General features: G+C 38.7%; 4 protein-coding genes and 1 long non-coding RNA gene across 5 annotated transcripts; 4 read left to right on the forward strand and 1 right to left on the reverse strand.

Annotated features, from left to right (window-relative positions):
• Positions 1 to 665: 665 nt before the first annotated feature.
• LOC130747050 (uncharacterized) lies at positions 666 to 2,197 on the forward strand. The gene is made up of 2 exons (XM_057599869.1): positions 666 to 1,341; positions 1,389 to 2,197. The coding sequence occupies exons 1-2, from the start codon at positions 666 to 668 to the stop codon at positions 2,195 to 2,197; spliced, it is 1,485 nt and encodes a 494-aa protein (XP_057455852.1).
• A 3,699-nt stretch (positions 2,198 to 5,896) lies between these two features.
• On the forward strand, positions 5,897 to 9,809 carry LOC130713686 (F-box protein At5g39450). The gene is made up of 2 exons (XM_057563483.1): positions 5,897 to 8,168; positions 9,372 to 9,809. Exons 1-2 carry the CDS (start codon positions 6,310 to 6,312, stop codon positions 9,379 to 9,381), a joined length of 1,869 nt encoding a protein of 622 aa, XP_057419466.1. The 5' UTR covers positions 5,897 to 6,309; the 3' UTR covers positions 9,382 to 9,809.
• Positions 9,810 to 11,282: 1,473 nt separating this feature from the next.
• On the forward strand, positions 11,283 to 14,013 carry LOC130713704 (farnesylcysteine lyase). The gene is made up of 5 exons (XM_057563505.1): positions 11,283 to 11,876; positions 11,958 to 12,131; positions 12,643 to 13,002; positions 13,157 to 13,332; positions 13,553 to 14,013. The coding sequence occupies exons 1-5, from the start codon at positions 11,289 to 11,291 to the stop codon at positions 13,815 to 13,817; spliced, it is 1,563 nt and encodes a 520-aa protein (XP_057419488.1). The 5' UTR covers positions 11,283 to 11,288; the 3' UTR covers positions 13,818 to 14,013.
• Positions 14,014 to 14,775: 762 nt separating this feature from the next.
• LOC130713709 (vacuolar protein sorting-associated protein 20 homolog 2-like) lies at positions 14,776 to 17,071 on the reverse strand. Its single transcript, XM_057563509.1, has 6 exons — positions 16,789 to 17,071; positions 16,413 to 16,565; positions 16,132 to 16,284; positions 15,826 to 15,909; positions 15,151 to 15,280; positions 14,776 to 15,041 (listed from the first exon to the last, which is right to left on the reverse strand). Exons 1-6 carry the CDS (start codon positions 16,888 to 16,890, stop codon positions 15,016 to 15,018), a joined length of 648 nt encoding a protein of 215 aa, XP_057419492.1. The 5' UTR covers positions 16,891 to 17,071; the 3' UTR covers positions 14,776 to 15,015.
• A 4,298-nt stretch (positions 17,072 to 21,369) lies between these two features.
• LOC130713727 (uncharacterized) lies at positions 21,370 to 24,286 on the forward strand. The gene is made up of 3 exons (XR_009011004.1): positions 21,370 to 21,562; positions 22,113 to 22,311; positions 23,891 to 24,286. It is a non-coding gene; the product is annotated as an uncharacterized LOC130713727 (long non-coding RNA).
• Positions 24,287 to 25,057: the final 771 nt, after the last annotated feature.

The following is a 25,057-nucleotide window of genomic DNA, read 5'->3' on the forward strand; positions in this document are numbered from 1 at the left end:
AAAACCAGAAATTCAGTCCAGGGTTTCAGATTCCAGCCGCTGGTTTTTCCCCAATTCCAGATTTTTTTCTCCCCCATTCAATCACCCAGAATCCCCAAAATCATTGGATTCAATTTCAGATTTCCAGAACATCATTAACAACAACAATTATACATCCCCAAATTCCACATATCTTTCACCATAATCCCATTAGAAACTCAAAACCCCACCCTTACCTTTGGATTGAGTGCAGCTCTGAGTTCCCTGATCAAAATCTCTGAAACGCAGCTCTGAGTGCACGCACTACTCTTTCTCTCCTTCTCCTCCTGCTACTTCACACACGGTTCTCTCTTTTTCTTTTTAAACCCTTCTTTTTTTTTCTTTTTTTTTAAAACTCATGTCTACCATTTTTCCACCTTAACCCTATTTCTATTTTTAGTATATTATAATTCCATTATTACTATTACCATCACAAAACTAAACCCTCTTAATTAATTACATACTACTAAAATTAATACTATTCTAATATTAATTTCTCCCGACTAAAATTAATAATTTACCCGATTATTAATTAATCGAATACATGTGTTACACTTTTACATACTGGGTATGATTGTTGTCATCTATATAATTTCCTTGCTCTTAAAAGGAATATTAACTTATAATATCGTTAATATGTTACAGGCATGGTAGGTGGTCGGCCATCTGTCCCCATTGCAGCCATACAGGAGAGAATCAGCGGGGAACTTAACTACCAAGTGTCATACATGAAAGCATGGTTAGCGAAGCAAAGGGCACTTGCGAAGGTGTTTGGCAATTGGGTAGAATCTTACGCAGGACTCCCAAGATGGCTTGGTTATATGAGTTCATTTTCCCCAGGATCATACTACTACATTTACACAGATGCTTATATCGGTGCGGATGGTCTTGTTGATGGTAGTGTTCGCAAATTCCGTCGAGTGTTCTGGACTTTCAAACAGTGTTGCGAAGCTTTCAACTATTGTAAGCCGATGATCCATATAGATGACACTTTTATGTATGGAAAGTATAAAGGAACATTGTTGATTGCCACCACTCAGGACGGAAACTCTAACATTTTACCGATAGCTTTTGCAATAGTGGAGAGTGAAAGTACGAGTTCATGGGGTTGGTTTTTGCGTCTGATAAGGCAACATGTTACTCAGAAACAAGGTATATGTTTGATATCAGACAGACATGCAGGCATCAAGGCCGCGGTAAGGGATGCGAGAAATGGGTGGCAGCCTCCAAATGCGCATCATGTGTATTGCATCCGCCACATTGCTAGCAACTTCAACCATAGGTTTAAGAATGCAAAGCTTAAACAAGAGCTGGTTATGATGGGTATTTGTTTGAACTCAATTATAGGAGTTTTTTTTTTTTATAAACAGAAAGACTGACATTTGTCACTTGTGCAAGTTACGAGCCATGTTTGTACCTTTTTGAACGGAGGTTGGCCAAGTTTCGACAGACTAGCCCTGCTATCCAGGCATGGATTGATGGAATAAGTAGGGAGAAATGGAGCCTCGCCTGTGACATCGATGGTGGTAGATTCAGCCACATGACAACCAACCTTGCAGAGTCTGTTAATAAAGTGTTCAAGGGCGCTAGGAACATGCCGATCACTGCACTTGTCAAATGCACATATGTCCGTCTTGTAGATTACTTTGTTCAAAGAGGCATTGCTGCAAGAGATCAACTGCAGGCCCGCCAGGTATACTGCCACAAGGTCATGGTCGCATTAGCCAAAAATCATGAAAAGGCAAGTGCTCATATGGTGCGCACGTATAACGTGGAGCGAACAAGGTTTGAGGTCGAGGAAGGATTCAACCAACGTACGCATCGTAATGGTTATAGGTGGAGTGTTCAGCTAGACGAGCGAACATGCGAGTGTGGACGTTTCCAAGCCTTCAGGTATCCATGTGATCACGTGATCGCGACATGCACTCGACAGTCCATTAACTATTATGATTTTGTTGACCCTGTGTATAAGTTGGAGACTGTAAGGGGTGCGTATAAAGCTCAGTGGTGGGCCCTTGGAAATGACTTGAACATTCCTCCAGCATGTGATGGCCCTCGACTTGTTCCAGGCCCCACCATGGTGCGTGTTAGAGGTCATCTAAGGTCAACTCGCATCAGAAATGAGATGGACCTGACAGAGCCTCAACCGAGCCGGCGAAATAATTCACTCCAGAGATGAACTCTTTTACCCTGTTGTAGTTGATGTCTTATCTTTGACTGTACAACCCATGATGTATAATAAAGTTGTCTAAGAATGAAACATCATTATGAATTCTTGATTTAAAGGGGGAACACATTTTTTTAATTGCAAACCACATAACTAAACGATGATGTCATACAACCTTCAAACAACAAACATTTAACAAACAAAAAAATAACAGAAAGCTTAATTGGAAATAAAAATAAAAGACACATCAACTTTGGTCTGAGTTCATGGAAGGATCATAACCCGACATATGGTAGCCTGTGAGGGATGTCTGGTTCAAATCGAAGTCAAAGGCTGCCTGTGTAGCACAAATCTCAGAATCTGGTGGATGGGCATGCTGCATCTCCGGTGAAGCACCTAGCAAATTATGTAAGGCCCTTCATCCACGTTGGGGGCTAGGTGGGGTTCCCCATGATGAGGGTATCGACTGGCCATCTGGGGTGAACCACGTGTCAAGCTGGGATCCATCTTGTTGCACCTGCGGCGCTGAACCGTGGTAAGGTTGTGACTCTGGAACTGGCGCAGGTTGGTAATACTGTTCAAACTCACGGGACCCACTACCACTGTAATGTTGCTCATGTTGGTAAGGTTGCTGAAATGCGAATGATGCCTCCTGTTGCTGAAATCCTGAAGCATTACCATGTCCCTGATACGAAGACCCATCACCACTATAGTGGTACGATGTGTAGGAATCACCAGTATGGGTGGGAGCCAACCAAAATTTCCCGGAAGGCAGCTGTTGGGGTACATCAATTACAACTGGTTTAGCTTTTTCTTTATGTTTTCCCGCCGGGAGAAATCCTGTACTTCTTTCCTTCCGAGCTTTGGGTGAAAATTTTGTGCTACCTCAGGGATCTGAACAGGCTCCATTGGCGGCGCTTCTAGCGGGGGAATAGTGATCCGCCCCATCTCCTCGCATAACGCAAGGCAATGCATGGCCCGCTTCTGAAGGTTATCAATTGTGTACCTCCCTTGTCCGATCAGCGGCAGCCCATACCAGATGTGATGGATATTCGCAGCCTACAATTAGAACGAAATAAAATGTAGGGTAAGCATTAAGCATAAATTATATTAAAAAATGTATAGATTAACATAAATTCAATAGGTAAGCATAACATTACCAATTGACCCAATGCTGCTCCTTTACGTGTTAGCCAGCGACGAGAGTGTTGTGAATACCACTTAATGTATTGATCACTGCCTTCTGCAAGCCTTATTAATCTAGGGCCTTCAGCCAATTGGTGTTGTTTGTTTTCCCAAGCTACAATAAAAGGTGTCAACTTATCAACTCAATCCCAATCATGTTTTCCCGACAGTGACATGTCATGCACCTTATTGTCTTGGAGAGGTTTGTTAGGAACATGTTGCTGAAATCCAAATTGTTGCATCACCCGATCAGGCTGATGTCATTCAACAATAAAAAATGATATCATGGATGCTATACATCTCCACAAATGCATATTGTCCCGACATATTGGAGATAGTTGCTGCAAAAGACTATGTGGATAAGACATCCACACAAACTACATCCACAAGAAGGAACAATTTAGACTTGGACAAATATAATATCGCAGTCATATATCTTTAATGACAGGTACTCACTTGTTCAGTTTTAAGTGTGTCAAGGTAATGCCTCCAGTACCGCAACTGATACTTTATCCAGTCAGCATCTTCTTTCCACCTATATAATAAAAAATAAGTTCGGTTGGTATAAGTTAGGATGATCAACTATTCAAATTTGAAGTAACAATTGGTTGCATACCTGGCTCCAAGAGGGCAACCTTCTTTGATAACGTTGAGTTCTTTGAGGGGGCCAACATCAGGAAATCTCGTCCAGACCCAGAACTGGATGAGTTGTACACAATCACCGATCTCCACACGTGAGATTTTGCTTGCATTACACATTTCCTTATATAGATGGGCAAGTACCGCAGAACCCCAACTATATTTTCCAGCTTCCTGAAAATTCCTCAAAAGAGGAAGATATCTCAGAGGAACATGCGAACCGCTATGGTCAGGTAAGAGAAAACCTCCAAGCATGCGCATGATGTATGCCCGTGCAAAACATGCCAAATCCAGAGGATTGTCAATGAAGTCTAGCACATTGTTAAAATTCTCATTTATCCACTTCATTTTCAACGCACCTCCTCTAATAGCTTCTGCTGGGGGTCTCTTTCCTAAACATTCTTCAACGATGACATGCCAATTACAAGAGGTGGGACCTGTGACAACGTCACCATCAATCTTCAAGCCCACCTGAACTGCAATATCTTGAAGAGTTATGGTGCATTCTCCGAACGGGAGGTGGAAAGTGTGCGTCTCGGGACGCCACCTTTCAATGAACGCTGAAATCAAGGGAGGGTCCGGATAAACATCTGAGACTAGCGTACAATGGTAAAAACTCGCAGCTTCAAGGTGACCTCTGATTGCATTGGGAACGCTACGTATGAGTCTCTCATGCACAACTCGTGAATCACGTGATCGTCGAACTTTGAGAATTTTATTTGTTTGTCCATTCCATAATTTATCTGGAATGTGTGCTCCTTTCTCAGTAAGATACAACAAACTAGTATTTGTTGGCCCAGGATTGATCGCCAATTCCTCTGCCATTGAAATTTTACAGAAGCTTGTAATGGGATTAACAACTTTGCAACTATGGAAGAAACTAAGAAGGAATGGGAATGGAGAATAAGTGAAGTGAATTTATGAAGGTTTGGAGAAGAATTGAAGTGAAATTAGGTAGGTTTGGAGAAGGAGAGTGAAATGAAGGTGTTGGGGCGAATTTACTTCTGGCGGTCCTTTTATAGGGGTTTAAACCGCCAGAAATGTTATGAAGCATGCGCCCCAGTCAACGCGTATCATTCATACGTCTGGGTCCAAGCGCATGCCTGTCTCCCTGTCGCCTGGCAGTCGTGATAGATGTGCCTTGAATTCGCGTGTTTCCAAACGCATCGAGTCAAATGCCTAGGATAACGCGCATGTCATGATTCAGAGATTTTGATTCTCTCCTTGGGAATGAAGGGAATCTCTGACTGACTGATGCTGCATGGGATACGGTTGAGGTTAGGCGAATTCTGTGCTTGGGATACGCGTACCGTGTAGTGAATCCCACCCCCTTGCCACACAAGCTCCTAGCCGGCCAAAAACACACCATTCCTGTAAATACCATTTTTTTCACCCCTTTTTCGTAATTAATTTTTTTTCCTCGCATTATTCATTTTTTTTTTCAGTTTTCCCCGCTCACATGTGAGGAAAATAAAGTGACGGGAACCCATCATACTTTTCTATCAACATAAAGATTCTCTTTTCCAGCCTCTTTACTCTTTCCCCTCCACTCATCTCCTTCCCCTCATTTTCCATATATCCAAACAGAGTTATAGATGATCTGTATTTATATTTTTGTGTTAAATATGATTACTTCATGGCTACAATACGATGCTTTTTTTAAATATACGTGCATACTGCATAGTCCTTTCAGTAAAATCCTTTTTCGTGGTGACTACCGTACTATGTAGCGGTTCGTAACTACCAAAATGTGAAAAGCAGCTTAATTTTTACCTTGTTGCGGTTAGAAGCCGCCAGAACGTGAAGTGTCAAAATGTGGTAGGTACACTAAACATTTCTGTAAAAACTGTGCTTGGACTTTTATGGGTTTCGGCATCTACAAGAAGCTGATTTCAACACTGCTTTCAGAGTGGCACGGAGAAAGAGAGAGAGAGAGAGAGAGAGAGAGAGAGAGCTCAAGACAAAGACAACCACTCGCTCTTCACGCCCTTCACTGTGCTCATCGGAGAATGCAACAAGATTTCACAACAATTCAAACGGATCAGGATCAGCACACAACAACACAAACCCATTTCATTTCTGGAAACTGTTCTCGGTAGACCCAATAATTGAAGCTAGTTAAGTGCAGGGTTTTCCACTTTCTGGGTAGACAACAATTTTCCGGGTTTGTTGTTTGTTCAACTAAATCTTTCTTTTTTAGTTCCTCCGATCAATTTGGAATCGTGGGTATGCAGTGAATTCTGCAAATTTATAGATAAAATTCGAAAGCTCGTTTTTTGCTTGTTTTGTATTGGATCAGTATGTTACCTGAACCATGTGATTCAAGCACGCTTCTGTTTCTTCCTGATGATGTATTTGCCATAGTTTCTCAGTTCCTATCACCGAGGGATGTGTGTAATTTAGCTCTATGCTGCAAGAGTTTGAACACTCTTGTAGCCTCTGAGAAAATCTGGTTAACTCAATGTGAAGTTCTGGGCATAGTGCCCCATAAGGATCTTGTTGAGTGGAGAAAGGGTGTGTTGTCTTACAAGGCACTTTGTCGATTTTTGTTGAGTGTTCAGCCTTTGATTGGAATATGGGTTCATCAGAATCCTGAGCTGGGGAACGTGGTGTATGTTATGCCTGGTTTTGTTTCTGTTGTTGGTTGTAGGATTATTCCTCAGGAGCTTGGTCCATTGGGGGTTGAAGATGGTCCAATCCTGTGGGCATCTGTGTTTGAAGTTATTTGTGATTTCGATGGTTCGACTATGTTTTTCCTCCATGGAAGGGAGAAGGGGGTTGATTATGTGTATCCTGGTTCGGTTGAGTCTATTGACAGATCTTGCAATGTGCTATTGCTTGAGGTTGAACCTAGTGGACATAAAAAAGTTAGTTCTTTGTTGCAAAGTAAAAGCTTCGCACACCAATCGGGCGTGGAGGTATCGGCGAAGGTTTGCAGGTCTAGCAGTGATATTTCTGGGTCAAAAAGGGTGGGTGGAAATAGTGAGGCAACAGTTACCTTCAGCAAGCTAGCTTTTTTTGATAGAAGAAGGTTGCTTGAGGTTACTACTAGCAATGTTAGAAAGACGGTTCCTGATAAGGTGACTGGGCCCTTGTTTCCTAGGTTAAGGGATGATGAAGAAAACTTTCAGAAAGATTTGGTGCTCTTGTGGGAAAGAAGATCTTCCCTTTGTCAAATGTACAAGCTTGGTAATGGTCAGATTGATTATAAGGCTAGTTCTCAAGAAGCAGCTGGTCCAAAAAAACCAGAGATGGATGATATCAGGCCGAGTCTTGACGGTTCTAGTGCTGTGCCTAATTCGCTGCCTGAGGAGGATGGTCTCACACAATGCATCAAGAAAAAAAGTCTTCGCGGATACGTCTGGAATAGCTTTAAGCAGATACTTGGAAGATCAAATTCAAGTAAGGGCAGTCATCAAGTTTCCAAGAAGCTTACTTCAAGCAGTGAGATTAGGCATGCACGGCTTCAAGAGTTTCTTAGACCGAGTAACATAATAAGACTGTCATTAAATGCCTCAACTGTGAAGCTATCTTCTTATCGAGCATGGCCGAATATGCATGACAGTCGATTTGCACTTTACAAGTTGCCTTTACGAGTTGCCAGAGCTGACCAAGAATTTGCAGGTTTATGGGGAGGGACTTTTGGTTGGCCTCCAGGAAAGCCTTCTGAAGACAAGCCTGGAAAGGCTTTATTCTTTCTTCTGCTCTCCTATGAGGAGTTCCAAGGACAACAGCTTCTCATTGGAACAAAAATATTGGAAGGCACCCACTATGTCTTGCATCCTAATGGTTCAGCAATGTTTATAGTGAATATCAATGATCCGTCATCTGAACCCTTTCCTTGGGACACTGATGCGGACTCATATCCAGTGAATATTGAGCACTCATTCGTGGGTGAGGGTATTGCAAGTGGTTATGGGTTCAGATACCCAGGATCAAAGCCTGGTTCCCTCTTTGTTTTTCAAAATGGTGTTATTGCCTTCACTTGGAAGGAGTCAAGGGCTGTTTTGACCTTGCAAAGACTTAACCTGCAAGAACTTCTGAAGAAGGGTGAAAGGATACCTTCTCTGCCACCGGTGGCCAATTTTTCATATCTGACAAAGTCCTACTCAAATGTGTTTGCTGGCTTCCCTAGCTCTTCCAATTGTTATTCACCAAGGTTTGCCTTAACCCTGATTTGTCACCTTCTTTTCCTTCAAAATTTTCCCTCAATCTTGGCTTATCTTCGTGCTATTATGGTTTGCTATAACTGCTGTAGATATAAAGTTAATTTTTGTGTTACATTGCTTACTAGATAGGTAAATATCATATTTTTTTGGCAATCACTCTTTACTACTCTGACCTAACATTAATGCATCTCACCATGGAGCTAAGTGTTATGCATGAAATTAGAGGTATAAATATAATGGGGCGTAGGGTTATGTACAAGTAACTCCAATTAGTTGGTATTTGAGATTTTTTAATCTTGTTTGGAAGATTAATGGGAAATCACTGTACTTTCTCTGCCGAGTGTCATTTTCAAAATAGGTAACTTGAAAAATACTGATACTAACCATCTTTTTTATCATTATTATATTGAAATGTTTGTATGATCTTCACAAGTAATTCATACTGCAATTTTGTTATATTATATGTGTTTGTGGTTTTAAGACTTGCAATAAAATGAAAAGATTGTAATGGTTTTGGCAAAGTATCAGAACAGAACAAGTAAAAACAGCAGTCACCACAAGTTGTCCTGCATAGCTTTTAGAAACAAATGATCTAGCGTACAACTTATGTACATTCTTAGACTCCTTGTCATAGTTTACCATCGGCATATAGAAATGTCCAGCTTCTGAGATTGGTGTCATTTTACTGTATGGTATTGTTGAGAGTTGCAGATGGGTCATCATTTATCAGTTTATTAAGTTTGCTATCGTGGTTTGTCGACGTCACATTATTTTACATATTTTTTACGTTTAAGAATGTGTTGGTTGTCTTGTTGGTATTGAACTGTGTTCAATAACCTCAGACTCCAAGAAATTTACAGTTAATATAATAGGGATCAACAAATTACTAAAATGACTGGAAATGGGAAATGTAGCGTTGCAAGGTTTATTGGAATCAGATTTCTTGAGTCTCTATCAATATGATCTATCTGGCTAGGAGAGAAAGATGTCCACAAATTTGAATGCATTGCAGCAATCATTACATATGACTATATGCCTGAACTCCTGAAGTAGTCCTTGTTTTCTTTTTTCCTTTTGAGATTCACGCAATCAAAATCTGCCAAAGACTGACCTTAATTGGTACTTACTTTGCGATATCACCCCCTTTCTTGTTATAGAGAAAATCTAAGCCAGGACTGCATGTTTCTTTACAGGAAAGGATAATACTATTACTAGTATACTGGTGGGCCTAGGACTCAAAGGTTTTTGTGCCCCCAAGATTACTATGGTTTGACAAAGATGCTTTAAGCTTCCTAGCAGCGGTTGCTGGTTGCTGGTTGCTGGAGTTGCATTACCTCTGGCTGTTCCAGAATACAGCCTCCTTCTGTCTCTGTCAACCAATATATGATCAATTACTTTCGTTATGAATTATCATCTTATCTTCTACAGGTATATCAAGCTGTTTGTTGCTGTAGTATATGTGGGAAAAAGCATAGATTAAGGTTCCCAATGAAATTTACATTTGATATATAAATTGGCATGATCCCTTGTGTGCCAGACAGATTATATTTCCTTGATGTAAACACATTCATGGTTACATGTAACATCACCATGCAATCAAAATTTGACCACTCTGTCTATGTTTGAGGAAATGCTAGGTGTGATATATAAAAAACTTCATCCGGTTAATAGTTTAATTATTTAAGTAGCTAAGTTCACAGATCAGTTGATGAAGATAAAATACAATTCAGAACGCAAATTCACCAAATAAATTCCTTTCGAGTGCAAAGTTAACAGATGAAAATTTATGGACACGGTGCAAGTTTCTTGTATCGTGATAGCCACATACGTTGATTCAGAAATTGGAACCGAAACTCTATACGATTCAACCAAAGAGGAGAAAGGATGAAAAATGATGCAGACCCAGTAGGTCAAATTGAAAATCCTCTCAATGTCTACACTTGGGAGGAGGAACTAGGAAGAAGCATCTTCACCTTCTTGAGGTCAGAGACTTTAATGGTGCTTTCCACTTGGAGGGGTGGGAGGCATGCCCCTTTTTCACCAATCACCACCTCAACCCTTCTTCAAGCTCTTAAACCCCTAGTCGCTAGCCTTCAAAAACACCTTAGAGGTACCATTAAAGTAACCCTCGTCCGCCACCTTGCCCAATTTCGCATTCTCAGGCATGACATTGTGCGACTCCTCCTCGTGTCTTCCATCATGACCTTGGTGACATGCCTTAGAGCGTCATCCTTGTAAGGATCATCAATGATGGATTTGATTTGGGGATGCGAGAACAGGCCTTGTGGGCAATGTCGTTGGGGAAGGAAGGAGGTGAGGAGAATGGTGGTGGTTGGGGAGAGGGTGGGGGAGAGAGTGAAATGTACATATAGACCAAATTAAATGGTGAATTGTTGGATGGGGATGATAAACTGTCACGTTAACATGCAGCATAAGCATTTCCGTAAAGTCTCATAAACATATGTGAGCTCAAGGACGAACGAGTTCGGCCTTTGCACGTTTAAGCCTTTTTAAAACCATTTTCTTCTTTCAGGGACTAATTTGCTTACAAGGACTAGTGATTTACTCTCAAAACATGTCTTCAATGCTTCCCTTAATTAGCACTCCACACTTGGACAAATGAAAGCACCACAAACTTCACTTAATTCACACCACTTGAATATTTTTTATAATTTAATAGTTACTACCAAAAAAAATTTAATAGTAACTACCAACAAGGTGTAGCACAAGTGGTAGATAATTGATCTCATTAAGCATTTAGTCCAAGTCTGATCTTAATAAAAAATGTTAGGAACACACTCTTTAACACACTTATTGTGATGAACTTATTTTTTGAAAAATTAACATATTTCTCTCACTTCTTAAAAAATGTCTTTCCTTATCTACCGTGATGGATTCATATTCATCCCCTTGATCCTTAAGACTAGTCAAATGAATCAGTTATTATTCCCCTTGATTCTCTCTCTCATTCATTCATGTAACATAGTCAACTTAGAACATCATCTAAGTTCGATATACTTGTCACTAGAGTTTTGAGTTCTCCAACTATATAATGAAGAGTATATGATGTATCGTTCAGGTTCACTTCTCTACATTTTTTTTTTGGTTACATGAGAAAAATGTACACTTCTCTACATAAATATTACTATAAGATTTCTTTATTCATCCGATTTGATCTAAGGATGATACTCCCTATCTTGTTGACTTTCCTCTCACTCTCCCAAGCTCAACCGCACTCCGATGCTCCACCACCCACCGTCTGCATCGTCGGCGCCGGCATCGCCGGCTCCTCCGTCGCTCACTTCCTCCGCAAATACTCACCAGAACCCACTCCCACCACCAAAATCCTAGTCTTCGAGCGCAACGCCATCGTCGGGGGTCGCATAGCCACCGTAACCATCGCCGGCGAGACCTTCGAAGCCGGAGCCTCAATTCTCCACCCCAAGAACCTCCACGCCGTCGATTACACCAAGCTTCTCAAGCTCAAGGTCAAGCCGCCTGGCTCTGATTCCCTCTCTCTTGGCATTTGGGATGGCAACAAGTTCGTTTTCAAAACCGTTGAGATTAGCTCCGATCTTCCCCTCATCGATGAACTCCTCAAACTCCCATTCATTGATACTCTCGTTTCCCTCTTCAATTCCGCGCGCATGTTCCTTCGCTACGGGTTTTCGCTTCTGAAGATGCAGAACTTTGTTGAGGTTGTTTCCCCTTTGAATTTATTTCATCGCTTCAGTTGTTAGTTTCATTGTTTGAGTTTCTGATGATGTTGTGGTGTTTAGAGCACTGTGGGTAGGTTCTTGAAGTACTATGAGGAACCTGGTTCTAGGCCTGTTTTTGAGACTGTGGATGAGATGCTGAAATGGGCTGGTTTGTATAATCTTACTACCAGGACTTTGGAAGATGAATTGGTTGATGCTGGCTTGTCTCCCTTGTTGATCAATGAACTTGTCACTGTAAGAATTCTCACTATCCTTTTGAATATTTATTAGCAAGAGTGTGTTTTGAATGGACTTGAGTTTTGTAAAATTGATTTGGTTAAACATGATTTGAAGTGTAGTAATTTATGTTTGAATTTCATTATCTTAAACACAAAAGCTAGTTAGAGTTGTTTTTGATAAGTCGACGTTTCAACCCTCCAAACCATGTTTGAAAATTTGACAAATATGTTTCCAAACATCTTCGAAATTCACAAAACCATAGTGTGAAGATTGAAAACATGGTTTGGAGGCTGCAAATGCACAGCTAAATATGCCAAAATTAGAAGCCATCAAGTTTTTCAGGGCTTTTGAGTTTTGATTCTTACCATGTTTGTGTCAACTCATTACCAATTTAGCAGTACTGGGTTTTATGTGAACGTATAGTGTTTCAATAGAACAAAATATCTCACAACTATAGAAAGGAGCTGCATCTTAGATTTGGAGTAACTCATCAGAACATGGAATTTAGTTCTGTTTATTCATGCAGGTCATCACACGTATTAATTATGGGCAGAGTGTCTACATGAGTGGTTTAGCTGGTGCAGTTTCTCTGGCAGGATCAGGTGGAGGGCTGTGGTCCATTAGTGGTGGTAATTGGCAAATGGCTGCTGGGTTGATTAATCGATCAGATGTTGCATTACATCTCAATGAAGAAATAAAATCTGTTGCTTACCATGGAGATTATTATGAACTCAATTCAACAACAGGAAAAAGTTACAACTGTGAAGTTGCTGTGATTGCTACGCCATTGGATGAGTTAAATATTAATTTTGACCCCCAAATTCCAATTCCTGAGAGAAAATTACAGCACACTTATACAACTTTTGTCAGGGGCCTTTTAAACCCTGTGAGTATTACGAAACCTGATAGTCATAAGCCTACTGACATAACATTATGCACTATGTGTAGTACAGATTCCATCCTTGTCAGTCTAACATGTCTTCTTTCTTTATTTTGTTTGGTGCTGCAACTAATGTTGATGCTTTGTTGTTGTGCACTAGGTATATTTTGGTTTCAAAGCTGCGTCGAAAATTCCAGATCTTGTGGGCACAATAGAGGACCCTAAACTTCCATTTTCAAGCATCTCAGTTCTCAAGAAGCATAGCGAAAAGGAATCCACTTATAAAATATTCTCTCGTCAACCAATGGCAGACACATTATTGGATAGCATTTTCAGGTAACACTATCAACAGTTAATTCTCCCCGTGCCTTAAATCATACTGCTATTTTAGAAACCTGCTCACTTCCGGATAGAAAAAATGGTGTTGTTCCAGCCCTTTGTTCACACTCCCAATCTAATAAAGCAATATCAATAATATGGACTCAGATATCATTTAGCTCTTAGATGGGTAAACTTGGACCAATTTGTAACTTTTGGTTAATTTCTTCCTTGACAGTGTGAGGACTGAGACAATTCGGATAAACTGGGGTGCCTACCCTCATTACCATGCCCCAGAAAAATTTGCACCATTTATATTAGATGGTCGGCATCTGTACTATGTGAATGCATTTGAGAATGCAGCTAGCACTATGGAGACAAGTGCTGTAGCAGCTGAGAATATTGCCCGGCTCATACTGTCAAGATATTTTAGCAAAGTGAATGTTCACCCATCTATTTTGAGTGCTAGTTCTCAAGGAGAGGATACTCATTTAGATTTGTGATGCAATGAAGCTCTCAATGTATAAAAATGTATTTATATAGCAAATGAAGAATTACTCTCTCCCCGTTGTTGTATTTCATTTTATCATGTTATTAATGAATAGAGGATATTGGATAGTACGTGTGATTGTTGAGATTCTAATTCCTGATGAGGATTTCCTTATTGTGAAAATTTGCTTTTAAATAAGCTATTTTACCTGGAGTGATTCTTGTATAAATGGTTATTCAAAATGTATCACAAGTAATTTTTGTGAAATTTCACAATTAATTATGATCTATCGCAGAAGTTGCTAGCTTCATCTAGAAACTTAATTTGGAGCTAAAATCAATTGTCAAAAGAAATATTCAAATATTGACTTTACTTATATCAGAATTAATTCCAAAGTCTAGAAGCTACATATAGCTTGTTTGAAAGGCGTTGGAGGCCAACACGTCCACCAAGGCACAATTTTCTTCTCAAAATTGATTCTATCTTCAAAATTAATTGTAGAAGAGTTTTTAATCATTAACTCAGTGTTGTTTAAATTTTTTTCACTTTTCTTTATTTTATTTTATTTTGAAATTTTAGGCCTGGTTGGTTACCCATTTCATTTTTTATTAATTGTGAATATCCTACTTTTTGTGAAGAAAAAATGTCTCTAAATCTACCAATTTCTCATTTTCATACTTTTTGATTGGTAACCGGGTCTTACTATATATGTACGGCAAGGTAGTTTAGTATACTGTGCAATCACTCCACAATCTAAAGCCGTAAATTCCTTGTGGCTGATAATTGTCAGCTCTTTATTCCCCCACGAGCATAATACAAGGCTGACATAGTTACAGGAAAGACACAACTTGATCAACAACCTGTTCGGGATACTAAGGTCCATTTTATAATTTAGTACATGAATTCGCTTTGCATTGAACCATCTAAAGTAAAAGAATGTCAAAGTGATCAATGGATGGAAAGACAAAACAAAACAAAATATATGATTTTCTCACTGCATGATTGATGTTAAACATGTAAACATGAGGTATTGTATACACGTATCTGTATTCTGTACAAATTAAATGCCACACAGAAATACAAAAAACAATAGTAACTGCATGATATTTGCAGAGGTATTTGTAACTTGTAAGGTACATGCACACATGAAGGGAAGATGCTACACGCCTACACCTTGGTTTGCAAAGCAGTTGACTTGTCACAAATGTTCTTCAAGCTGCCAATGGTTCCTCCATAACTGTTACACCATCAGACATTCGCAGTTAGCCAATTCTCTTCTATAATTACTTTGCCCCACTGCACACGGGGTGGGGAATGGTGGTAGGACAGAGGAGAGAGGGACATACCTTTTCTTTTTGTAGATACTTCAGCACTACTGGTAGCTGGTGCCTTAGTTGGGACATCAGGAAGATCCAGTTTTTCATCGGTTTCTTCAGAAACTGAGGCAGGAACTTCAGGAAGATCTTCAACTGTGAGCTGATGGAAATAATATGAACTCGGTTAATTTCCATGAAATAACAACTTACAGGGGCATGGTTCATCTAATGCATATTCATGTTCCCTTGATTGTTCAAGAATATTTTTTATGGCATGATTTATGATTGTATTTCCTTTGTGTAATATTCCAAATTTTGAAATTTGAATTCATAATTTATACATCAATCACTTGCTCAAAACTTTGCTAACACAGTTGAATTCTATGTCTCTGCTGGTAGAATAACTACCAGAAAGTCGCATTATGCAACTAGATGCAGAACGCATCTCCTCATCACTAACACAAAGTAAATCTTACCTACTTATGAACATACTCTATAAACTTAGGCTAATATAATCATAACATGCCTTCCCTCCAATCCAATAAAGAAGTACAGTAAATGGAAATGGTTAAAATGAAGCATAATAATATATGTCCATACTTATTATGCTTGAACCAGCAGTTGAATTGGAATGTTTTAAAATGGATGACATTATAGTCAAATAGAAGTAAATATGAAAGAACAAAAAATTGAAAATTCATGTACCTGAGTTTCCAAGTTATCGAACTCTGCTAAAATCTCCTCCTCGTCTTCTGCTGATAGCTTCTCCCCTAGTATAGCACTAATTTCCTGCAAATTCAACAAAATTATGGCAACCATCAGAAAGGATGAAATGTAAACAGAAAGAAAGCAGGGGATGGACTTTGGCAAAGAAAACGCAGCTGCTAAACATCAAAGCTCAATCAAACCAGTACAAGTACAACCCCATTTTGAAACCCCTCAAAAACAGCACAAGCTTAGTCCAATGAATCTAGACATGAAGAGTAAGGACAAGAGTGAAGTCAAGCTCACATCTTGATAAGCTTTAGCTTCTTCAGTATCATCCATAAGTTTCTGAACATCCTCAATGTTGATCTCACTTTGTATGGCTTTCATTGCATCATTACCCGCCTTCAAACTATCAAACACAGCCTTCTGCTTGCTTGCCAATTCAATATCTGCCAACTGAACCAAAGAAAAAACTTGAGAAATAAATCATGTTTATTCACAGTTATCTCTTCTAAAGACATTGTAAAGCGACCGAAAGACGCAAAACACAATGAACAATAAAATCAATATTTTTTAAAAATTACTTGTTGTTCAACATTGAGAAGCCAGGCATCAACTTGCTTCAACAACTCTTCTTGTGCTTTCTTCTTCTTCAATGCTAACAATGCCCTGTCCTTCTTCTTTTCGCGAATCAAGTCGCGGGCAGCTTGCTTTTCTGCTTCAATAACAGCATCAAGCTGGAAAACAAGAAAACCCAAGAAATGAAATAAATAACCCAAGTCATCAATCTGCTGTTAATTCATTTTTCATAAATCACTTACACAGATTCAATTCTAATACATAGTCCAATTTAACTAACTATAATCACCATCATCATACTAATTAGCATTCTATACCATGAAAAAGGAATCTAAGGGAAAGCAATGGCCAAATGAAATTGGGAATGAATGAATGAGTTACCTTTTGTTGATATTGGGCAAGCTTGCGTCTCTGGGTCTTGAGAGCGAGAATTGCACGATCGACATCAGTTACCTTTGGCTTCTTCACGAATATATTCCCCATTGATTGACAAAAACGTTGTCTATCCCAATTTCATAGTAATCGTAATCGTGGCTGCGATTGAATTCCACCTCCTCTGACCAGACGAACACCAACGGCGAAACCCACTTCCACAGGGTGTTTTGGCTTCGGCGTTGGCAAAAGCAAAAAACAGCCTGCCCACCGCACCAAAAAACAGAGACAAAAAAAAGAAAAACCACTATTTATTTTTTGAAACTAAAAAACCACTAATTATTAATTACATAATGCTTGTGTTTTTTTATTGAGTTTAATGAATGGTATAAATGTTTTACACAGACAATCAATAATTAAGTGTCACGTATGCAAAAACATTTTTGTTCCTTTTTATTTTAATTAAATTAAAAGCTTATTTTCTGATTTGACATCTCATTATTGGATGTCTGTGTAAAAAATGTTTACACTAACAATGCATTACAATTAAATTCTTTTTATTACTATCTATATGGGTAATGTGGATTGAGAAATGTGTCGAACATTTTCAACCCACTTTCAAAACTTAAGCATACCTGCCTGAGACTCTTTTGACATACATTAATACACAATTTTTTACCGCTGCAAATGTTTGTGGTGGTTAAAAAACAACGTTAGTGTATATGTCAGAAGAGTGTTTGGAGAAATTTATAAGAGCATTTCAAATGCTAGTTTTTAGTTCTTAACACTATTTATGTGGACCGGTACTACCACATGTGCTTAAGCAACTCTTTGCATATTTTACTCCAACAATGAGTTCTTAGTTCTTAGCACTATTCATCCGGTCCCACAATGCTATTATATTAATATTTTTATTTCCATTTAATTTTAATTTAAATGCTAATTCAATACTTAAATTAAATGAATGAGAAAGAAAAAATTAATTTTTTATGCTAAAAACTCAAAAGGTAAAACTTCTTATATAAGAACTCAGTTCTTATTTTTAAGAACTAAAAACTCCACGTCATCCCCTCTAGTGGTTAAGAACTCAGTTCGTAGTTCTTAACTAAAAAATAAGAACTAAGAACCTTGTATTGGAGATGCTCTAAGTATGAAAATATAGCTTTTAGAATCACAGTGCCTAGGGTTAGAGTTTGAAGGCAAAATAAAGAATGTCAACCCCCTCCCCTTTGGGGGTTTCTTTCCCGTGAAGGTTTCTCCTCTTTTTAGGTAGATGTTTATCTCATAAAAGGTGGGTTCTCTTCTACATTAAGTGAATTTGCGATCCAATAAATGAGTCGTTTCCCCTTTTTTGTAACCACCACTGGTTTCCTTCACCACCGTCCGCCATCATCGTCGCAATATCGCTGCAGCGCCTCTGTCGTCGCCTTCGTCTCTACCCAAGCTTCTCGACTGCTACCACCTCCATCCTCATTTTTCCTTTTGTTTCATTTTTTGTTCGTTGCTATGTTCTAAAGGTGCTCTAATATCATGGTCTTAGTGCGAGCTCGACACTTCTCAATGTCGCTAAAGTCTTGATGTAGTATTCATTGAAGGCTAAACATATCGCAACTTTGGCAGACCCGAACGAGTTGTTAAAATTGGAGTCGTTGGTTGAAAAGAGTTATAGATTTTTGCTCATATAGCCAAGGTGATTCAATTTTGGTCCTAGAAATTCAAGGGCTTTGGTTGGCTGCTAGTATATTAACTACTTGTATTAGTATGAGTGTGTGTGATTTATGCCTAATGTTTTATTTAATTGTATGGTTTAAATACTCTGGAGGTCCCTGAAATTGTCCGTCGTACGAAAATAAGTCCCTGAATTTTTTTTTCGATTTCGGGTCCCTAGAAATTTTTTTTTGATCAAAATAAGTCCATGAGCGTGTTTTAAGCTGAGGTGGCTATATTTAATCCTACTCACTTTTTCCACGTCAGAATCATGGTGGTCCAGCTACTATTATATGTTGGTCAATCCGCAAGTGTACGAAATTCACCCGGTTTTAAATTTATCAAACCACAGGGAATTGGTGTGGCAATTCAGTTTAAGCCTCGAGTTCATGGTAGGAAAGCGAGTAAAATTCAGTTTTAAAGGTTGATTGATTGTTGTGATACTTAATTAGAAAGCTAACAAAGATAAGTGTGTGATAATCAATGGTGAGAATGCCTTGGGTTCTTGCTTGACTAATTCAGTTCTAATCAACCTATTCTATCCACAAAACTCTGAGTCTCTCCTTGATGTTCTAGCCTAATCAATCATCTATCGATGCCTCGCATAGACAATCCTCTCAAGCCAAAAGATAAGCACAATTCCTTGATAACCTAAACATTTGATAAAGGCATTAAGCATGCAATTCAGGCCAACAAACCCCAACCCTTCCTCTATTCCTAGTAGCAAGCATAGAAGATGTAATCCCACAACAAGTCCCTAATCTATAACAAACTTCTGTTCTATTATAGAAAAGTATAAAGCTAGCACATGTTCTAACTTGAAACATAAAGCATGGATATGGGATTCAAGGGTTTACTCAGAGGATTCATGAATAGAAATAGGAATTAAGATTAAAACATCATAAGTCTTACAAAGAACCCAAAGCAAAAGGGATTTAGCCAATCATGGCTATGAAATCCATACAAGAAAAGAAGGATAAAACCTGGAACATGGACTTGGAGAATGCTTCTCCTCAAGCTCCAGAGCCTAACCCTACTTCTAACTTATTTAGGAATGTATAGAAATGACAAAAGTTACAAAAGAAATGACAAAAAGCCTATTTATAGGCAAACAAGTCGAGTCTAGGCGCTCAGGCGCCAATTCAGAGCGCCTGAGCGCCAATTCCAAGTGAGAAAAGCGCCTCTGGAAGGCAATTGGCGCTCAGGCGCTCAACAGGAGCGCTCAGGCGCCAATTCCTTTCTAGCATCATTTACACAACGATCCAATTGGCGCTCAGGCGCTCGTGGTGAGCGCCTGAGCGCTCTCTTCATGCTAGAAAGGTTCTTGAACTTCTTCTTTCCTCCTCTTTATGCCTCCCTTCAATTCTCCAAGCCTCTTGACCTTCTTTCTTCAGTAGTTTCAGACCTGGTAACTTAGGCACAAAGCAAAGGAGATATCTAGAAGCTTCAAGAGTTAATTAGCAAAGAGAACCTTCAATTAAAAATAGGAAAACCATGCAAGTCCTAAACTCACTTAAAATGCAAGAAAAGTCCTTCTAAAACTATAAAATTACCAAAGCACAGTAAAATCACAAAGAAAGATAAAAATGCATGAGAATGCATGAAACACTACATGAGACTCAACAAAAAGACTCAAAACAAACAAAGAAATGACCCTAAAAACACCACTCAAATAGGGTCATCATTATACATGTAAATTACAAAAATATCCCTTTATTAAATTGTTTTTTCATCTTTCTCCTTCTCCTTCCATCATCACCCTCTCCTTCCATCATCACCATGGTATAATAGCACCACCACCGCCACCTGCCCCGGCCGCCGTCACCTGCTCCGGCCGCCGTTAGTTGGTTATTCTTCTTCTTCTTCAGTTTCATCTTCGTTCTTACTTCCGCTTTTCACAAATTCAACATTGGAACAAAATGGGAAAAGGTTCAATTTTTATTCATGATCGATGCTTTATTTGGAACAAAAAAGCTTGAATCCCTCAGATCTGGTTCATTGTTCGTGGAATTATCTTAGACAAGAAAAGAAGAAGAAAGGGAAAAGTAAGCATTAAAAATTGCCAATTTGTTGAAGAAAAAGGAAAACGTCAATGTCTTTCAATAGCATTTTCTAAGAATCAACTGGATCTGGAACCTTGAGTTGAAGTTTCTGGTTCTTCTTCTTCTTCTTAATTTGGCAACTGAGATTGAACCAGAACCAGAACAAGAAGCAGAAGAAGAAGATGAGAAACAGTTACCCTCACTCACCTCCACATCTCCCTCCTCCTTACTACTACTCACACCACCATCATTCATCATCCGCAGCTGGCAATCCCCCTTTATTCTCCATCTCCTTCTACCTCTGGTTCTCGATCTCCTTCCCTTTCTTCCACAATCCCCCTTTATTCTATCTTAGGTTTAGTTTTGATTTTGATTTAGGATTAGGGTTAAAGGGGAATTAGGATTAGGGATTAATTTTAGTGTTTTTTAATTTTAATTTTTCACTAACTAATTAAAAAAATTATTAATGTAGACGTGGAAAAAGTGAGTAGGATTAAATATGGCCACCTCAGCTTAAAACACGCTCAGGGACTTATTTTGATAAAAAAATTTATAGGGACCCGAAATCGGAAAAAAAAATGCAGGGACTTATTTTCATACAGGATACAATTTCAGGGGCCTATAGAGCTGTTAAGCAACAATGGAACAATGTAAATCCAAGTACCATTGAAAAAAAACTACTAATGTAAATCAGGGACTTACTAATTGTATTGTATATCATTCTTTGAGATTTTAGTCTCACTAATGTGAATGCAACAATGTAAATCCAAGTACCATTGAAAAAAAAACTACTTTTGCACAATAATTATAAATAACAATAAAAATAATAATTTAAAGAGGAGAAGGTGCCAACGTGGTGAGCCAAGAACGGAGCGTGAAATCGAAAGAGAGAGGAAAACACAGAAGGGAAGCGCGGGGAGAAGAATAAGGTGTTTGGGAGTTTGGATGCCAAAAACTGAGAAGAGACTCGGATTCTGGCGGTCTTCTTTTCGAACTATAGACCCGTGGTTCATCTCCAACAAGACATTGTTGGGGTAAGTGATCGTGTTTCCTTCATACTTGTTTAAGCATGTTCCTAATGCACACCAAGTGTTTGGTTTAAGTCCTGAAACATGTTCTTTGAGTCTACTGGAGCTAGGCATAACATTAGCTTGAGTAAGTGGGTTTATTTAGTGGGTGTCTTCGGTTCCGGAAAATGGCTTGTGTGTGGTGGATTCTAGATAGGTACCACTTTGGTGTTTTATTTGTGAGCTATTTGGAGTGATTATAGATCCCCCCAGACTCAAATTCATGTGCATTATCAATGTCTTAGAGTTGATTTTTAGTCCTAAGCTTAAGCTATTCCATGTTCATGAACAATGCTTACAACTTGTTTGATATATTGTCTCAACCACAGAATGCTTGTGATGATTCCTAGCCCACTTGTTCTTGCTGATGCTTACTGTCTTGGTTTTGTGTAGAATCAGTTTGGATATCTTGTGGCTATTTATTACTGTCTATATGTTTTTCTGTGAATATTTTGAGAGGTACAAGGCCATTTGTTGTAAACTTATTTGTGCATTTTGTGTCTCTTATTATTTGAAGGTCTTAGCTGGCCCAAGTTTGAATTTGTATCGTTTTGGGTGACACACACATTCAGAAGCATTTTGTAAGGATGAATAAGAAATTTGGAGGTGGAAGGCAACCAACTGGGACCCCTTCGCTGGCTCGTTCATGTGTGGTCGTTATCTTCTCCCTACTCGCCGGTGCCTCTGTTGTCCACAATATTTATAAGCCTAATCTTGTAAGCTTTTCTCACTAACTCTTTCATCGCTTTCTCTTTGGCACCTTTTTTATTTAGTATTTTGGGTTAAATGTGCACAAGGTATGTGCTGTTGAAGTTGGAATTTGAATGCTTAATAGTCATGATAACATATAGGGAGGTTTATGTACTTGATTGAAACCTATACCATTTGAAATATTATATCTTCAGGAAATCAAATTGTCAAGTAAGTTTAGAGCAATGTTGAGAATGCAATTCACAATTGACACGATTGCTAACTACTTTTTTGAGATAACAATTGCCCTTCTCTTACTTGACTGTGGAGAGTATTATAAAGTAACTTGAGTTCAACTTGCATGATTTCCTATAACTAGGCATCCGTTTGCTCATCTGGACAGTGGACAGTATATTACAAACATTACAATGAAGTGATACTGCTTTGAAGTCACTACTTTAACCAAACATTGCGATGAAGATAGTGTAGTTGTAACTGTACATTCATATTTTTTTTCAAGTTCCTTATAATGTCATCTATTTGCAGAATGAATTTTAGTTATCTGCTGATTACATTAGAGAGAGTGAAGTGCGAAACCATTGATAGAATAATCAGCTCATTGTAATTTTTAAAAAGTACAAAGACTTGAATAGCAGTTGAAGGATGTGTAATCATTAGCCATCACATACATTTTACTCTCCGAAGTGCTTCAGTTGTACTCTGGAGTAGGGGTGGCAATATGGGTTGGCGGGCCGGGTTGGGCCCAACCCGCCACTAACCCGTCGAAATGCGGGTTGGGTTGGGCTAGCCCACTTTTGGTATTTGGGTTCAAAGTCTCAACCCAACCCATATTTTGACGGGAAAACGGGTTGGCGGGCTAGCCCACTTAGAAAATATAGTGAAATAAAAAAAGAAATGCAATGAGAAATTTTAAGCAATCTTTCACTTTTTATATGTTGACACATGAAAAAAAGTAGAATTATACTTGTTCTTTATCTTTAAATGTTATGAGTTCAACTAGAAAGTCTCACCAATAGCAATAACAAAAAAAATATCTATCATGTGTGGTTGTTAAAAGTTGTAAAACTATAACCTCACTAGCAACAAGAGTTTACTTTAGCCAATAATAGTCAATCAACAATTATAAAATATAATGTCGAGTAGTCATGAAAGTTTTAGACAAAACATAACCTACGAATAAGAGCAGCAACTTATATAGCAACTTATATAGATGAATCCATTGAAGCGAGTTTTCAAAATAATTTTTTTTTTAATTTAGATTTGTCGTATTATATGCGCACCTTAAAATAATCTACTGAAAGAATAAAAATGGAAAGAAATTTTTAAAAAAATTCAAAAAAAAAGTGAAAAATGGATTGGCGGGCTAATCCAACCCAACCCGTCATTAACCCGCCAAAATACGGGTTGGGTTGGGTTGACCCACTTTTACATTTGGGTTTAAAATCCCAACCCAACCCGTCAAAAAAGGTGGGCCAAACGGGCTGGCGCAGCGGGTCAAGCCCATTTTGCCACCCCTACTCTGGAGGACTATATCTTTTTGCCATAATGTGTTGTTAACTCGCATTTTTTTCTTTTCCTATGTAGACATTGCCCCCAATTGATGGAGTTGATGCGGGCAAGAAGAAACAAGATGAGGAATAATAACCAGGTCCCCGTTGTGAGTTCTTTTTGTAATATGGTGAAGATACAAGATGAGGAATAATAACCAGGTCCACCTATTGAGGCCTAAAATTTTCTGTCTTCAGGCAAGGTTGAGATACAGGGGATTGTTCTCTTCGAACGGTTGTCATATTAGATTGGATGAGGATTTTAATTATTTTGATTGCGAGGACTAATGAATTAGGTATGAGCACTCCTTTAACTAGGAGAATCTAAATGTTAGGGGTTGAAAAAAGGAATGCATTCTATAAATTTCTGTTGATAAAATAGTAGCTAGTTATGGTTCCCTTCATAATATAACTTCAAACATGTTCCTACCAATCTAAAAACAATCCTTGATACGGGTTGGCAGGTTGGCTTGGCTTGGCAGGGCAGATTGGCTTGAATCAACCACCTTGCCTCGCTTGGGTTGACTCATGAGGTCGTGCACACTTTATCTTCCATGGTAAAGACTTAGTATATTTCACTCATAATGTGACAAATTTTGTATTTAGGAATAATTACCATGCGAGACAGGCGCAATGCTTTAAAATGGGAGAGTATGTACTATAGGAGTACTAAACAAAAATTCCCCACATAAATCACTTAATAAATTGTCTAAACGTGTTACCCCTTTTATTTCCCAAAATACCATTTTCATCTTTGGTTCCTCCTCCCATTGCTTTCAACTTCAGTTTTTTCTGACAAATCAACAAAAAATGTAACACAACGGAGATGTAATGGATCGATTTAGGGAGGGTATGATTGTCATTGATTCGTAGCAGTAGTTGGGGTATGGTAAGCCCAAGTCGATCAAACCTCAAGCTTCCTCTATACCCTATTTCAACCTACACATTTGCTAATATACAACATCGTGTAATGCTTGCATTACGAGAATATCTTAGTCCCCCTCAACTTCAAAATCTGTATGTCTCCAACAACTTCCCAAATTGGATCAATGAGTCATCATAAAGCTTGTTTGTAACTTGTAAGCCCTCAAGATTATGATTTGTTTCCTCGCGACCATTTCTCAAAACCTTAACCCTATGTGAACCGACGTGAGTAGAGACATGAATTATTTGTGTGGTGAGAGAGAGTTGTTTAGTCGGGTGG

This window comes from Lotus japonicus, chromosome 1 (assembly GCF_012489685.1).
Source record: "Lotus japonicus ecotype B-129 chromosome 1, LjGifu_v1.2".
In the NCBI taxonomy this organism is placed as follows: Eukaryota; Viridiplantae; Streptophyta; class Magnoliopsida; order Fabales; family Fabaceae; genus Lotus; species Lotus japonicus.

Bases quoted from the DNA above. Each gene is read 5' to 3' on its own strand.
- LOC130747050 (XM_057599869.1), top strand. From the start codon at position 666: ATGGTAGGTGGTCGGCCATCTGTCCCCATTGCAGCCATACAGGAGAGA. The intron at 1,342-1,388 runs GTATTTGTTTGA...TTTTATAAACAG, and splicing joins ACAAGAGCTGGTTATGATGG to AAAGACTGACATTTGTCACT.
- LOC130713686 (XM_057563483.1), top strand. From the start codon at position 6,310: ATGTTACCTGAACCATGTGATTCAAGCACGCTTCTGTTTCTTCCTGAT.
- LOC130713704 (XM_057563505.1), top strand. From the start codon at position 11,289: ATGAGAAAAATGTACACTTCTCTACATAAATATTACTATAAGATTTCT. The intron at 11,877-11,957 runs GTTGTTTCCCCT...TGTGGTGTTTAG, and splicing joins AGATGCAGAACTTTGTTGAG to AGCACTGTGGGTAGGTTCTT. The intron at 13,003-13,156 runs GTGAGTATTACG...GTTGTGCACTAG, and splicing joins TCAGGGGCCTTTTAAACCCT to GTATATTTTGGTTTCAAAGC.
- LOC130713709 (XM_057563509.1), bottom strand. From the start codon at position 16,890: ATGGGGAATATATTCGTGAAGAAGCCAAAGGTAACTGATGTCGATCGT. The intron at 16,566-16,788 runs GTAACTCATTCA...CTTGTTTTCCAG, and splicing joins TTGCCCAATATCAACAAAAG to CTTGATGCTGTTATTGAAGC. The intron at 16,285-16,412 runs GTAATTTTTAAA...TCTTTGGTTCAG, and splicing joins TTCTCAATGTTGAACAACAA to TTGGCAGATATTGAATTGGC.